Raw genomic sequence first — 17,045 nt, 5'->3', positions numbered from 1 at the left:
GTAAATTGCAGACGTTGAATTGAATTCCTCATTTTTTTCGGTGCATTGTCAAATTTTAAACGAAGTTCTTAGGTCAATATTAACGCATTTAATGCAGCAACGATTTCCTTGTTGGTGTTTATTCAGAACTCGAGATATAAGTTAATATTTATCGTAGAATTTAGTTTAAAAATTGCAAAAGCTGCTCAAAAGACTAAGAATTCAATTCTTAGTTTATATTTCTTGAGAAAAGAACAAATATTTATTTCGAAAACTGACTGGATAAACAATGGGGAACTTGCATGAATTTTTTTTATTTCATAAGCGGACAGAAAATTATTTTCTGAATACAACAAAGAAAACCGCATGTAAATCTGAGTTTTCGTTCGCGAGATATTTAATGATAAATATAACGAATTTTAAAGCGCGGGAAAAACTCCCTCACCCCCCAAGCCACTGCCGACGAAGCCTCGATGACGTCAAAGGTGCCTAAACATCACGCGAAGCTATTGTTGTGATTGTTTGTAATAGTTGCCAGCAGTTGTGAGAGCTTCGTTTGTTAGACGTGTTGATTATTTTATATTTAAAGATAAATATCCGACGATAGAGGCTTGGAAGCCCTCGCATTTTGCATTATTTAAAATATTAATATCTGAGTAAGGGCATAAAATATAAAACTGGAGCAGTTAAACCAAAAATTTGATAATACCTAAATAACATCGTTGTAGGAGTCTTAGCCACGGCCGTTGGAGGGGGGATACGTTAATTGTAAGTTGATATTATCGACGGCATATCGTTTAAGTATGTAATTAGAACGATTTTGATGTTTACTAATGTCCGCTTAGCTTTTATATACAATAACTTCATCCGTTTATTCGTAGGTACCGGAGAATTCGTCGTTTAGGACTGTCTGTGCTTGTATTATGGGGTGAATTCCAGTCAATGCAACTTTTGCTCGCTGATTGGAAACATCTAGGAACATTTTTGTGCCAAAATAGTGTTATTTTCAACGTGACATCTCCCGTTAAGCTACTGCTAATAATCACAGTGCCAGTGGTTGTAATGCACAAAGTTTGACAAGGTTGAAAAATATCGGCCAAGAGTTATCAGTGTTCCATCGTGATTGAATTGTAAAAAGTGATATTACGCTATCGAAAAATGTCTAACAGTAGTGTAAAAATTGTCAGTGGCGTGCTAATCTCCGTTGTTCACCGTAGATATGACATTTCACGATCACGCTATTGAAATAAAAACTGTGTGTGAAGTTTTTTATTCCATTATTTCAACGAATAGTGGTGAGAAATGTCACTTGTGTGGGCTAATTTAAGGGTTTAAATCAGTGAATAAATAGTTGTTTTCATCATAACGAGTCCTGTTATTGTAAGTTGTACGTGATGAATATAAGAATGTGATAGTGACATCCAGTTTTTGATAAGAGTATTTGCCTATTTCCCACTATATTTTTATGGTATATGCTAGTATATTGTTTATGGATTTACCAATATTATTGATATAGGTTGTAGCTTGCGTGTGTGTGTTGGCAGCGGAACCGATTCGCGATCTCACATGTGGATTGTGTGCAGACTGTTTTGCTATGAATTCGTACCGTAGGACGGATAGGACTACCTTCTCCGTTAATCCGGCGTTGCCAAATTCAACAGCACAGCTTACTCTAATGCCAACAGCACAGCTTACGATAGTTATCCTCCAGTATTACAAGTTTCTTTTACAACTCGATTTGCCGCCGACGTATAGCAATAATTTGTCTTAACAAATTCCATGAGGGTCGTGGCATCAATTTTTGGTGTCCTAAAAAAAGGCTGGTGTCCTAACACCCTATGCCACACGCCTTTTAGGCAGCTTGCGAGGTATTATGTAGACGTAGATGAATTTCAGGTGTACTATTCGAACGAGTGGCAACGTTATCATCCATTTTTCTGATAACCAAAACACACGAAGTGAAACACTTGTACTTCATCATCCCGATGCCGCATTATTAATATCCCAAGTAATAATCTAGGCACAATAGCAATAGGAAAACTTGCCCAAGAATAACAGAACAAAATAAAGTGACGATAAGCGGCTAAATACTCCCTCAAAACAAATTTTACACCATGCGCTCAGCGTATTTCCCTACTCCCTACGGTTGTTTAGGCACCTATGACGTCACGCCTGGCCTCGGCAACGCTCGGGTGTCTTCGCGCAGTGGTCGGCTCAGAGAAAAATTTCTCGATTTTAAATGCAATTTTTTTATTTCTTTTGATGTTGAATGGAGAAACTGAAGGTATTTTTGCGAGCTAATGTATCCATTTGACTTATTCAAAATAGTTTTTAGAGCAATCTACGACCCATGCAAGTTCCTCATTGCATGACCGCTAAGAGGGGTATTAAAAGACGAGGGGTCAGGTTACCTGCTCCTGGTTTCTGAGGGTAAGCCTGCAGTATTGGGTCCCGAAACAAAGACTTCGTATAACCGCGACTGTCATAAAAGGGGGAGAGCTAGGAAACATATATGTACGACCTGCGTTCACTAGTGTAAGAAAATCTCCAACGAAAATGTACGGCTTTCATCTCCCGGGTCAAGAAACGTCCACACGTACGTTTACGTCTTTAGTAGGGAAAAGGTTAAATGGAGCACAGTTCTAGCAGACTAGATTCAAAAGTTCTCAACTTTACTCAAGGAGGGAGTGTCAACATACGATTTATTGAGTTCAGTGGTAGCATTACAGTAGAGTCTGTCTGTGCCTGAATATTTAACTGTGGGATCTATTAAGTTCTGGTGTGTATTATCATAAATTTTTTAGATCGAGGTTTCCACTGATAAGTGCTTCAAGATCAAGCAGTTATTTTCTCCACTGCTTATATTTTTGTGAAAATATCATTTCATACCTACCCCATTTTTTTCATTTTTAAAATTTTACTCATTGGATATAAAAATTAATCCTATTTATCACTATGTTAAATTGTACTCAGTGGTCATTTTGTCTCAATTATGTCTCAATGGTCATTGTCAAGTATGAAAAACCTCGTTTTTCTATTTCTGTTTAAGAATCTTGTTCCATTAAGCTATTTCCTTTACTTTTTCTAGTTTCTATTATTTTTACCCTGCTATCTATTGATGACTTTGGAAAGTTGCTATCTCGTGATCAGTAATTTCTCATTTCATACCTCCCCTAAATGTTCCTATGGAATATGCCTATGCTTGTTTGCATTTGTTCCATCAAATACCAGCATGAAATATTAATGAATGGTTTTGGTTAAATTCAATGAAAATCATAATTTTAGGCTGCTGGAAGGAGAGACACAATGATCACAAAATTTTGCCTGCATTGCTTGTTCATTCAGCAATCCCTGCACGAGGAGGAGCATGAGAAAATGGCCATAGTGTGGAGCAATTCATGCCCTTTCTTTCTTTTCCCCGTCACCCACTCTCTCCTCTCCTTATATACACATGCTCTCTGAATTCCGTAATTAAGTTATAATGAATCTTTCAATATTAATAGGAAATATGTATACTTTTGACCCAAAAACTTAAAATAAGTTGTCTCTTTCTCCAGAAAACCACATGCTCTTGGTATGTCTTATCATCAGTAAATGGAGCATATTGTGTAATATCGTCTGCCAAACACAACTAAAAAATCAGAAGACATCTTCAGAAGTACAGCAATGAATTGGATTACCCTTGCTAACTCAATTTTTCAATCATAAGGTTGGTTATGATAGGTCACCATAGAACTCTTTCTGTTTTAAGCCGTTGATGTTCTATGGAGGGAAAGTTATCCCTTCAAAGTTTGTACTCCACCTGTTATTCTGCAAGAATATTGATATCCTCTCTGATGGCATGCTGTTCTTGGGAGTAATTTGAGAATAGTGAAATTCAAACAGGTTAATTTAGGTTTAATTACAGTTAGGGAATATTATTTATAAAAAAAAGGTCACATTAGGAAATAGACTGTTTCATTTAGGTGTGATAAAAAACTGGCATCATTCTTTTTATTTTTTTAAATTATATTATTTTTTTAAATATAAGAGGCGAATCAGTCGATGTGCCCACATTGTCACGATCCTGCTGAGTGGGTTACTGCTTCTCAGCCAATCCTCCTTTCCTTGTGATTAATTCTCTCCCTCAATTAAGGTCTGAATAATTTAATGAACCAGAACTCTCATCCAGATGCCACCAACTTATGAAAAGTGGACAGCAACCTTCATTTTTTTAAATTTAAAATTATGAAAGAATGGCTAAATAAGGTAGATTTTATGTCATAACTTAACTTACCCTTCCATTTTTCTTTTGATGAATTGCATTTTTGATTCTTAATGAATGATCCCATTGTCATTGATGTTCTTTAATGTAATCAAAGTCAGGGGATAAATTGAATAAAGGGAACGACATTGTTTAGCAATGGAATGGCAATTTTACTTCTTTTTTTTTGAGAAAATATGACTGATTAGAGTAAAAAAATAGAGAATAGCACTTTAGAGGAATGATGAAATTTAATGGTATTTATATAGGAAAATGTAATTTATTAGGCATTGCAGAGTAAATTATGTGAGAGTAAAGAGGCTGATTTGGTATTTATGTATTAGTGCTATACTCAGTAATTGTTGATGGTATATATTTTTCCTTATTACCAAGTATATTGTACTTCTATGGTAAAAACTCTTATAGTACCACAGTACTTGAAGGCAATGGCAGTCCTGGTAATTAGTTCTCTTAGTAGTTGTTTTGTTCATAAAATTACCATTGGGTGATAAGTATTGTGTTGTGACTTTAAAATTTGTTTTTGCTGTGTATTTTAGTTAAAAAATTTAGGATTTTTGAAAAGTTTTAGCCATACGACATATATTTTCTTATCTTACTCTGTTCCAGAGGATTGCTCATCAACCCATAGATGCTCAAGGAGCTGATGTATCAGTCCCTTGTATAATCCCATTTTTAAATGTTTTTATTTTATTGTGAATTAGTTTCCCTTTTATACTGGAGATAACGAAAATTTTTATCACTCCTGAGGAAATGGTATTTCTTCTACAGTATTTATTGTTCTATATAAACAAAAGACTTGGTCTCATCTTCCAAAAGACTGACTCGTTCTTGAATCAGGCTATAGCTGTCTGGGAGTGAAAACGGAAATTGCTGTGAGAGCGCAAGGGTTAATCGAATTATGTATATCTTACATCCATTCTGCATCATTTCTTGTCTATTAACCAGTTGAAAGAGCATCAGTGTATATAAATGTGTTTTATTCACAAATGAGGCATAGAATTACGTAATAGGTGACATGTTTTGCTAGTGGACACAAAAATGGCGACAATTGAAATTTTGAAGCACTGCAGAAACAAGTGACTTAGTACACAGTTACATGCACGGGTGCAAAGTTATATACACCAAAGGATGAAGCTATGAAAAAAATATTTGATTTATCCCGGCTAAGTCAAATATTTTTTCATGGCAAACTTCATCCTTTGGTGTTTTTAATTGAAATTTTGAAATATGCGTGCAGAATTAGCTCAGATCACATACTTAATTCATTGTAAGTCAAACTTGTGGTAATGAGGGGGTTGAATGTAATTTGGTTGAAAGATTCTTTAGAATGATTTGGTACCACACAGAGTACTAATTAGGAGAGCATGAATTATCTGTCCCTCACAACCTCCCCTGTTCTCCGTATCTGCCCCTTTCTCACTCCCCAATCACCTGTTGTTCACACTATGCGGCGGATGCAGGCTTGAACTCCTTGGCAAGAAGAGGTTCAAGGCTGCATCCACCAAAATAAGGAGGGATGTAAACCTGGGGGGTAAGGAGAAAATATTCCCATGCAGAATACCTAATCCAGACTGTTTTTTGGATATCGCTTCTGATTGTAATGTGCCAAAAGTGTAATTAGTTCCCTTTAATTTAGTTGCTTTTGAACTTGTAATATAAGGTAAAATTTCTGGAAAAGATACATATATAAATACTCGTGCATGATTGACTGCTCTGCTCCACATTCCGGATTGCTGCCACCTAGTTGTTTTTCAGACAACATTTCTCCTTTGGTCCTGGAAGTGTTTCAGGTCAAAGAAAGGTTTTTCAACCAGAAGGCATTCTCTGGGTAGGAGAGGAAAGGAGAACACATTGGAAGAAATGTCTTTAAAACAAATATGCACTAGAAATCCCAAAATTGTAATGGAGCGGTCAAGTACATATCATGGAAACCTCGAAGGCAACTTGTTAATAGTCGTACCCTCCAAAAATTTTGATTACATTAAAAGTATGTTTTGACCAGCTACATCTCTTTAGCTCCCCCCACCCTCCATAGAATCTCGAACAGAGGCCACGTCCATTTGTGCAAAATAGCTACATTTTGTCCACTGACGTTTTCCTGCAGCAAGCAATTCAAATACGCTCATGACTCGATTGCATTTTGGTGTATTTCCTGAATTCCTGCTCTCTGTTTGTGCCATTCAAACAGGAGAATCAGTACTATCTCTCTAGTCTTTTAGTATATGATATGGTTTTGGCTGAAGTAATACATATATATTTTAAAGTCAAATCCTTCGAGGAAGAGAATGCACATGTTATGAGGGATTTCTGTGATGAAAGTCTTGTTGTTCTCCTGGAAAATTTATGAGATATAGTTTTTTCAGGTTTCTGACTGGATGAGAGAATACATTGTGTTCGACATTTTGAGGTCTGTTAAGTTCCTTGTCTGCAGGGAATGCGTTATCCTCTGAGGATGATGAACTTTACAGGTCTCAAAATGCTGGACACAGTAGATTCTTACATGTGGCTGGAATCCTTAGAGAATTTCATCCATACTTGAGTGTTTGTGAAAGAAATTCATCAGAGAACTGGTAGATAAGTATCATGTTCATAAAATGCTGTGTACAGTGCAACCTCGATATAACGACACCCCACGGTACACTAATAAACACTCGCTATAGCGAATTGTCGCTTTACCGGAGATGGAGCAAATAATAGCCAATATACCTGTAGCGAACAGATATACAGGAACAGGAGTGGTGCGGCGACAGATAAACATCTATCCGATAAACGTAAGCATAAATCCAGACGAAAGGCGATGTTTTTTTGCATCACTAAATTTCCTTACTCAAATAACGACTAACTATTCAAACAATTTATAAGCGCCGCACTGAATAAAAATCGTGCAAAGCTTCGTCAATCATTATAATTATCGAACAACAGTTTACCACATAAATTTGAGACTGAGCACTCCATTAACTTCATTTCTAACAGATCGCTAGCAATTACAGAGGTTAAGGAGTCTTGATGAAAGTCTTCCGGCGGTGAAACCCTCGCTATGGCGAGAGCCAACACCGAAAGGGTCTCGTAAAAACGAATTTTTTAACACGCTTATTATAGGGTCAATTGACGGTGCATCGGCTATCTCTCGTTATAGCGGGGGTGTCGCTATAGCCCGTACTCGCTTTAACGAGGTTCCACTGTATGTGATTAGATGATGCCATTGCTAACACAGTTATTACTGTTATATATTAAAATAAATACCACGTCATTAGGCCATGCAGTGTCTATAGCAACATTTAAGCAGAAAATAGGAAAGAAATACTTGAATAAGAGGCAAGGATCCATTGCGGAAAGACTTAATCCAGGAACTTACCAAAATAGAAAAGAAAGCTGTTCATCAAAAATTAATTCAAGCAATCAGAGGGCACAGCCTTTATATCAACTATGAATATGTTAGTAGGCTGAGAGCCACCAGAGACTCCAACACTACGTGCTAAGCGTAGATTGCTTGACCAAGAGAGAATAGGTATTTCAGAGCACAGAAAGAACATCATGATAGAACCTCATTATGTTTCTAGGTCCAACAGAAACATTAAAATAAGATAGATATTTTGCTAAATGGATAGTTATAGGAATGTGCTTTCCCACCAGATAATGAATGGCTTTGGATAAATGCTAGGTTTGACTCCGTAAATTCTTCAATGTGTACATTCTTTTACTTTTTTTGTTTACAGCTGGTTTCCTAACACTCCCAGCCTCGTGCTTATTCAGGTGGCTTGCTGGATAGTATATAGACATAGGTGTACAATTTGAATGAAATCACAGTTATAATGCTACGCACTTAAAAATATCATAATGCAATGAATCAGTTGTCAGTACTTGGATCATATGCTGATCTTTTTGTGAGAATTTTTTAATTATGGGAATTTCATCATTCATACATAATATTTTTCAGGTTTAACCTCATAATGAATTAGTATGGGACCCATTTTAAATGCTAGTCATATACCTATTCTCCACTACTTCTTAGGTATTTTTTGTAATTATTGTTGTAGGATGAATTTACCTTGCTCTTGAAGTTTTCTTTATGTCTTGATGGCTTGCTTCAAGAGGTTTTTGTCCAATGGTAAAATGGTTATAAAAACATATTTTCAAAGTTTGAAGAAAGATTTGGTGCTTTCCCACTGAATAGATTGCGTGAAGAGTTCTTGGGATTACCACAAGGTCAGGAACTGCATCACTGCCGACGTTTTGATGTACAACTTGGTCATTGAAACGTCAGCAGTATTGCAGTTCCTAACCCAGTGGCGATCCCGAGAGCTCTGCTCTGTACACCCTGTTACACGCTGTTTGATCCCAAGAATTCGTCATGCAATTATTTTGGGCTGATTGAGTTATTTGAAATATCTTAAAGCTGTTCTGAAATCACAGTTAAAAGGCAAAGTATCTATTCTTGTCATGTAATTTGAATGATATATATTGTAGTATTGTTTATTTTCCCCTCTGCTTTCATTTGCATGCGGCTGCCACTCTCACTTTCTTAATATTCTCAATGTTTTGTGCTTTTGTATTGCAATAACATTTGCCAAAGCAAATGCTTGACTTTCAGTACATATTTTTGCAAATGAATTTACTGCTTAAATAGTCTTGATTGCATGTGCACTATGCTAACTTTATTTTGCATACTTTTGAACATTTACTCCTTTTATTAGATTATTATTGTGATATAGGCTCTATGACAGACATGCTAGGAACCATGTTAAGTTTGATTTAGAGCAATATATAGTTTTACATTAGTGGATAAAGTTTTACTGAAGGCAAATGTGACGTTATTTACACACATCTTGTCTAAAAATTTTATCTAAATATTATTGTATTAATAGGCTATTTCTTTCGTGATTTTGAAAAGATGAATATTTTGTATTAATATACTGGTTATCATGAAGAACACTTGAGTTAATAACTTTATCCAATCTCATCCATTGTCTACCCTTGATCAAGTAATTATGAAGAATTTGTTCTTTTTTATTCCTTGGGTATTTATTTTGGTTGTTCATTGGGTTACTGCCTATTATTGGCATGGTTTAATATTTTTATTGGAACTGGCATTTTTTATTTTAGATATTTTACATTCATTTTAGCCAGTAATATGTCATAATTGTTGTATTTCTGGCATAATTAGTGTTTTATTGAAAGAACTTCTGAAATACCTAGTTATTTACCATATTTTCTGGCTTAAATTGTGTTTTTTCTAAGGAAAATCATTTCGCATCTAGCATGACCAAAATTCTATCAGCAATCGGTTCTCAATGGTATGTCGCTAATACATTTACCCCCAAAGTCTTTTAAAAAATTGCTCTAATTTTACTTCTAAATCTGTATTCCTAATTGTGATTGAGATTAAATTATTATATTAAATTTCCGGGGTTTCTACATTAGGCAGTATTATATTGTTCTTTATTCATTTGTGGTATCAGCCTTGGGTGCATTTCTAAAATCTGTGGCAGTACTACCTAGCTGTAATTTGATAGCTGTATGACATATAAAACTGTGACGTCTTTCAAATGATCATATTTACTGCTGTAGACATTTGTTCGACCAACATAGCTTTATGCAGGAGTAGTTGTAGCATCTACAACAAGTAATTTTTTTATATTTTTTTAAATATTTATTTTTATTGATATTTAATTTAGGAATCATCGTATATGCTGATGTAGGAAAGGCACAGTGAAATATGTACTTTGTATACAATCTTGGAATGACTGTGTATGTGTGATTCTCAAAAATTGTAGACTTGTGCACATAAATTGAAAAATATAAGCAATATTATTTGCATCTTTCACACTATTTCCATGAGCAATATTCCTTATTGTAATGATTAAAATGATTGTTTTTAATTCTTGTTTCACTGACATTAACTTTTAGGAGTGTGTTCTGGAGAGTAAACTTTTAAGTGTTAACTGTTGATATAATCTCACTAGCATCAAAGCTAATTCCATCTTTGTATCATGAATCTATTTCAATTGATTTCAAAAAGTAACTACTGAGTACTTGTTAAAAATGACTTTTTGTATGAACTCAGAAAACATGATATTAAAATCATAGGCTCATTTAATTTTCATGGCCAAATTCTCCAAGGAAAATAATTAATGTTCACCTTGTATCTTTTCTTCATTGAATGGGCAAGGGAAGGTAGCCATGTGTCACCTCAAAACTGTCTTCAAAATTTGATGTGTGATAGAAAATGAAATTTTTAGGGACAAGTGTTTTTGCTCAAGAATCCAATAGGCTTTAGTTTTCAAGATGGATTGTACAGGTGAAAATGCCCAAGTATGTGCAATCCGTGATACAACAACGCTGCAATAGTGTCGTACAGCCCTTTTCTAGTTGTGGAGACTCTTCTTCTGTTGCTAGGCTAGAGTTAGAACATGCAAGGGGCTATATTTTCATCATATTGTAGTACTGTTGTGTCATGGGTTGTATAAAGCCTGGCATTTTGCTTGTAATTTCTTTCAGAAACATCTCAAACTCCTAATGCTTGAAAAAAAGACTTTTCTTTTAAAATTTCATTTTTTGTCACACTGCAAAGTTTGAATGGGATTTGGAGGTGACACTTATTGCCTTGTTAGTAAAAAATTTTGATTTTGACATTAATGATGTTACTATCTCTGGGATTATTTCAGTGGATGAAAATAGCTAGAATTGAGATAAGGAGCTCAAAAATTTTGTGTGTCTGACTTTGAAAATTTATAAACTAGTATCTTAAGTGAACATAATTTAGAAGAGCTATTGGAGGAAACCCTATATTGATGCCTTGCACCAAAAGATCCTTAGGAAAGTCTCAAAATTAAACGTAGCAATCACGTGCAATTTAGCTGAGAATCACATATGCACATTATTTTATATTCCTGTATTAGTGTGTGTGCTGTGTCAGTGAATGAATTCATTAATACATTATTTTGATTGTTATTCTAGTTAGACATCGTTGGTTTCAGCCAAGAAAAGTTTGCATAGATAAATAATTACTTCATCTGAAAAGATTTAATTGATAGGTGTTATTTTGAATGCAGCCTTTTTGCCAGGTCAGATAGTACAGACTGCTTTCTTTTTATTCAGAAGAAAAACTAATGGCATTGCCAGTGTATTTCAGAATGCACCTTTTGATGAAGTTTGTTAATTAAAAATAATTTTGGGTGCATAAAAAATGCAGGTGTTTTTTTAAGCGTCTTAAAAAGAGCAAGAAATTATAACAGAAAAGCTGAGGATTCGAAGATCTAGTAATCAGCCATTTCCCTTATTTTTTCTCTCATTCCTATCATACTCAATTTTTTTAATGCTAAATATGGCATCATATAATATTTGAGATGCCAATTTTCTACTGAGTTCTTGTGATTTAGTTGTTATAAATTCTTAGTTTCACTGTAAGCAATGACTTGCTGTGTTAATATTTTGAAATGGAGTTGACCTGAATCAGGAATATGATTCGTTAGCCCAGGAGAATGAATAGATGCCAAAACATTTTAAATGTCTTAAAATGAAGGCACTTATTTTTTGAAATTGTAGCATCAGGTATTTGAGCTTAGATATGTGGATTCAGGAAAGGATTCTGTGTAAATTTCACATTTTATCACACACAACTGGTTTTGTCATTGTGCGACATTATCTGGTGTTAATGCAGAAAATACCATCTCTTAAGTACATTAGGTCAATGGGGGCAGATGGATAATGGCAGAAGATGGAGGAAGGTTGTGTGGAGGGATGGGACATTCAAAGTGCATCATTAAGGAAAATCCTGCCATCATCCTTCTGCCATCACTGACCTATTCTCTGTTCATTTTATCATTGCGGGTGAGCTGGTGTGGCTAAAGCAGGTGGAGGTGAGGGGAGGGAAAGTTTCTCGACACGTGACTTTCCCTTTGCCAATCAGTAGGTGTGGCCTCAGTCAGTCACTGGCAGACCTCCGTCGAGTTAACTCTGTGAATCTGCTGTTGGAGCAGTGTTGTCAAACATCAAGCGTGCTCCTTGTATATCATTAAGTATGCCTTTCACCAACGGTGCCTCATTCAGCTTGGTAGCTGACAATGTCATGGGCTTCTGTGGAATGATTTTTCTCATTACCTTCCAAATGAGTAGGTATATTGTCATGGTGCTGGGCCCAAAATACCTGTGGCCATCCATGACTCACATGGTTTCAGTGACAAACTAGGGAGGCTATCTAAATTTGGCAACTTTAACACGTTGCGTACGGATGGCTAGAATTCTCGTCATTTTTTTCCCGAACGTTCCGGATGGATGACGAAGATTCTTGTCATTTAGGCACGTCAACCTAAACAATTTTAAAGCGTACAATACGTATTAATTAGTACATTTTCAGTTGTTGTTCGTTATTCATAATGAATTGATGCATCATAAGGTTTGATTGGGTAAAGTTATATTCTAAACATCAGCTTTTTAACCATGTTTAAACCAAAGGCATTATGCCCTAATAGGCACATATTTCCAATCTCAACATCTCCACCCAGAATTGGCGTTCCTAGGAATTTAAATACCCCGGTACGCAACGTGTTAAGTTCTCTCCTCCTCTCTCTCGGTACTACCTCTACCCCGTTAGTGAATTCTTCCGAGTTTCGTCCGGGGTCTCATGAAAGCTCACCCACAAACATAAAGTGAATAGATTATTGTGATATTTAAGTAAATGAAAGGTCGTAGCACTTTTCCACAAGAATTTTTAATTCGTACAACGCGTTTACATTTTTCGTACATCGCGTTTTGGCATTTACAAGGTTAATTGTGAGTCATGCAACATGTGTTACATCGGCCAAACAGGCAGAAGTTTCATTACCAGAATGAAAGAACATAGACGGTGCTGGAAAAATGGAGATGAAACGTCACTTCTCGCTAAACACCTTCTTCAGACCTTACATTATTGTAATTTTAAACCTGAAATTCTACATTTAGAAAGTAAGGGTACAAGACTGGATGTTTTTGAGCAATTTGAAATTGTACAAAGTGATTTGAATACGCTTATGAATGAGCAAGTGTTTTTCACCCACTCCCCTCTCCTAAAGATACCCTTCACCAAAACAAATGGTGAAATTCTTTCCTCACCCACGCCTTAAGTGCCCCAACATCCACGGGGTGTTTCCCGTCCGCCCATCCTCTCTACGCATTTGACCATTTTCTATTGCTGGCAATTTCCTCCCTTGAACCCCCGCTAACTTTCACTCCTTCTCAGCTAACCCAAAGGGACTCCTCACCCCGCCTTTTTTCCTGCGTCGCTACTTACTCCTCTCACTTTCAAAAGACACGCGGCCTCTTTTTACCCTAAGCCCCCCATTTTTTCACTCCTCTCAACACCCCCTCCTCCTGTTTTGCTATGGTCTTCCGCACGTGTCGTCATTTTACAGTTATGACCAGAACCCTCCCTCCAACGTGGGTTCTCCACATCCCGTAGTTGTATCTTTCCCCATTGTCTATACTCTGTACACCCGCTCCCACCCCCCCCCCCCATCCTCAAAGATGTCAAATCCTCTCCTTCTCCAATACTCTCCTCTCTCAAGGGTATAAAAGGGATCTTCACATGTGTTCAAGCGTCTTGTACCAGATGATGGCTCAGTGAGCTGAAACGCGTTGTACGAATTAAAAATTCTTGTGGAAAAGTGCTACGACCTTTCATTTACTTAAATATGTCTAACTTCCACCAATTGAAGCCTGAATCTGTTGAGATTATTGTGAGTTTAAAAGTTTTATACACCAAGGATTAAGTTTTCCATGAATAAATATTTGGTTTACCTGGGATTTAAACCCAGATCCCCCAATTGCCGGTCAGGCGTGCTAGCCAATCACACCACCAAGCCATTTTCTCAGAGTGAACTTCAGGATAGGTTTTACCAAACAAGGTGTTGATGTTTGGAGATCTGGGTTTTGAATCCTAGCTAAGCCAAATATTTTTTCATGCAGAACTTCATCCTAGGTGTTTATTACTTTGCGCCCGTACGCATGACTGCATACAAAGTAACTTGTTTCATACAGTGCTTCATTTAAGAGTTGGTATTTCCTGTATCTTAGCCAGATGATGTCGCACTGTAACAAAATCGGTCGTGTGAAATTAAATATGAGAAATTTACCAAGTTATTTAATATGAAGCAAATTTACCTAACCTTTAATTTTTATTTAATTAAATTTACCTTATGAAGCAAATTTACCAGGCTCAACTATGTGGAAGTTGATATTTTTAACAAATGAAAAGATTACTTCGTTGACTTCATCTGATTTATTTTCTTGGTATGGCATGTTTCGATCCACAGAGGTCATTTTCAAGTACATACCTTACTTGAAAATGACCTCTATGGATCGAAACATGTCGTACCAAGAAAATAAATCAGTGGAAGTCAATGAAGTCGTCTTTTCATTTGTGGATTACCAAGTAATACCTGATGCAGTTGATCATATGATGAATTCTGTGTTTACCAAAATATGCTGATACAACTTAAGTGCATTTTACATACCTGCTCAACTAATAAGCCAGAAAGTATGTTGCATAACTGCATATTTTAGCTTTCAAAGAATTTTGGAAGAAACAAAAAAAAGTTTGAATTGTGACCTTTGACATATTGTGTGTTGTATTGGATGAAGTTATCTCGTTTATGTATTTCTCACTTTTTATGACTGAGCAGCTTCCACTCAGTTAACATAGGATGTTACCATTATTCAGTGCCCCAACTACCACACGTATATATAATTTGAATGTATGTGTGTTAGCAAAGGAAAGGAATGATAAAATGTCACTCCAGTATTGGTGATTATTTTCCTAGGTCAAATGACTTCATTCTGTAAAATATATTTCTCAAGCAATCACATGATTTATGTCTTAGTATTCTATAAATCTTTTTTTCAGGATGGAAAGGCTAAGAAAATTGTTAGGAAAACAAGTTGATCATAGAAGGTCTTGCATTTGAGAAAAATACAGCAATATCCTAGGTACAATGTCGATGATGGGATCAGCTCCAGGAATCTCAAGTGTGTCATTTGTTCTTGAAGAGGATCATGTTTTTGTGCTTCCCCTATTGATGTGTAATCTCCATTCGTTGTGTTCGGGACTAGACTGTTTCATTCTTTCAGAAGAAACCAAAATCAAAAGAAACCAAAGTTTTGTGATATAAAAGTTATGCTGAGACTGACTATTCTATATTACTAAATGATCAGCTGCTGACTTGGTAGTTATTTTTTACTCAAAGTATCCACATCATTTCCAGTATTTTCTCAGCCTGAGTCTTCTGACAATTTTCTTGTTCAAATATTCAGAATAGTTTCTGTATTGTGGCTGAGATTTAGAGAGATCCACTTTGTAAAGTTAATGATTATGTCATTAATTAGTGGTGGTTTAAAACAGTATTTAGTGGTTAATACCCTCAGTGCAATCATTAACCTTACAGAACATAATGCATTTTGTCAAGGGACTAATCACTGCACTTTCTGTTTTGTGTTTCAATTTTTTAAGAGCTCCAGTGGAATTTGTTTATTGAGCCTTATTCAGAATGTATGAATCATACCATTGTATAATGGCTGTCCATAGTTTTAAATGAGTATAACATAGCAACATATCATATTAGAGCATCTTAATTTTGTCAGAAATGATCCTTGACTGCTTTAATGTTATTGTGTTATGTGAAATAAATTTTTTTGACTAGAATCTGTGAATAGTATTCCATTGAATGTCTGCAGATGTATTTGAGGCTGGAATTAAAGCTTACGTTGTTTATATAGTTAAATTTCAAGAAATGCATTTATTTAATTCTGTGAATTTGAGGTATTGGTTCCAACTTGGTTTATTAGTTAAGTAATCCTACTCATCTAGTAGTTGTTTGACAGTGATACCACCTTTGTTCAAAGCGTTAAGTTACTTTAAATGGTAAAGTGAGTCACTAATTGTGATTTGTAAACGTATGATGCAATAATGTAACCTTTATTTGGCAGCGAATTTTAAGTATCTGTGACCTGACTGCCGATAAAAAGCCATTGTGGCATCATTCTCATTTTTGTATATTTTTGTTCAAGGTTTTAATTTATTTTTTCAAAGCAAAAATTTCAACTTTTATAAATATGGATTATTAGGTACCCCAAAATTTTGCAATTCAATGTTGGATAATAGCTTATTCAGGTTTTTCATTTGCTTTTTGGGATTAGTGAAATATAATCTTTTTAAGTTGGTTTTAAATGAAGGGTGGTTTCATAAGAAATGACACTTTTCTTAGCTTATTATCATTTTCAATATTTTTAGCCTCTAAGACCCATGCATGAAATATATGAATAATGTCTCCAGCTTGTTGAGAGAAGCATATATCGTATCCTCTTGCCAGAAGCTATAGCACCTCAGCCTTCCAGACGTGATCATCATCCTTGTCAAATCAGCAGCCCCAACATGGAGATTGCTGCTGCCCTGCTATTGGTTGCAAGAATTACCCTTAATTGGTCTCCATGGATCATATTTGCTTTGAGTTTAAGATTGGCTAGGGTATTGGAACCGTACAAGCTGAGAGGAATGAGATGTATCTGAGATAGTCTGAGAGATGGTGCATGAATGAAGAAGAATGACACATGTACCCTACAATAATGAATCATTTGTGTTACCTACAAGATTTAAAAATGTTGGCCTCCTAGTATATTTCCCCATATTTATGGAAGATCAAATGTTACATCTCCAGGAAGCAAATAGAGGACCTGCTTAAGGACCCATCCTAGTTCAGTAAGGGATCACTGGAAGTTAATTTGCTAGCGATTTTAATGTATTTGCAATCTAGATACTTAAGACCATGATATA

The 17,045-nt window shown here is 35.7% G+C and overlaps 1 protein-coding gene across 4 annotated transcripts in view; it reads left to right on the top strand.

Annotated features, from left to right (window-relative positions):
* Nucleotides 1-17,045, top strand: part of LOC124161233 — a 177,174-nt gene that overhangs the window by 134,027 nt on the left and 26,102 nt on the right. For 2 of the 4 annotated variants that reach the window (XM_046537502.1, XM_046537501.1), the window contains one exon: nucleotides 15,123-15,996. The exons of the other annotated variants lie outside the window; for them this stretch is intronic. In XM_046537502.1, the coding sequence (XP_046393458.1) occupies nucleotides 15,123-15,161 (39 nt within the window). In that variant the 3' untranslated portion in view covers nucleotides 15,162-15,996. Of the gene's footprint in view, nucleotides 1-15,122; nucleotides 15,997-17,045 lie in introns of those variants that run through there. 4 annotated transcript variants of the gene reach the window in all.

Source organism: Ischnura elegans, chromosome 6, assembly GCF_921293095.1.
Source record: "Ischnura elegans chromosome 6, ioIscEleg1.1, whole genome shotgun sequence".
NCBI lineage: Eukaryota > Metazoa > Arthropoda > Insecta > Odonata > Coenagrionidae > Ischnura > Ischnura elegans.
Note: the sequence above shows the minus strand (reverse complement) of the source record. Positions and strands in the feature narration are given on the sequence as shown.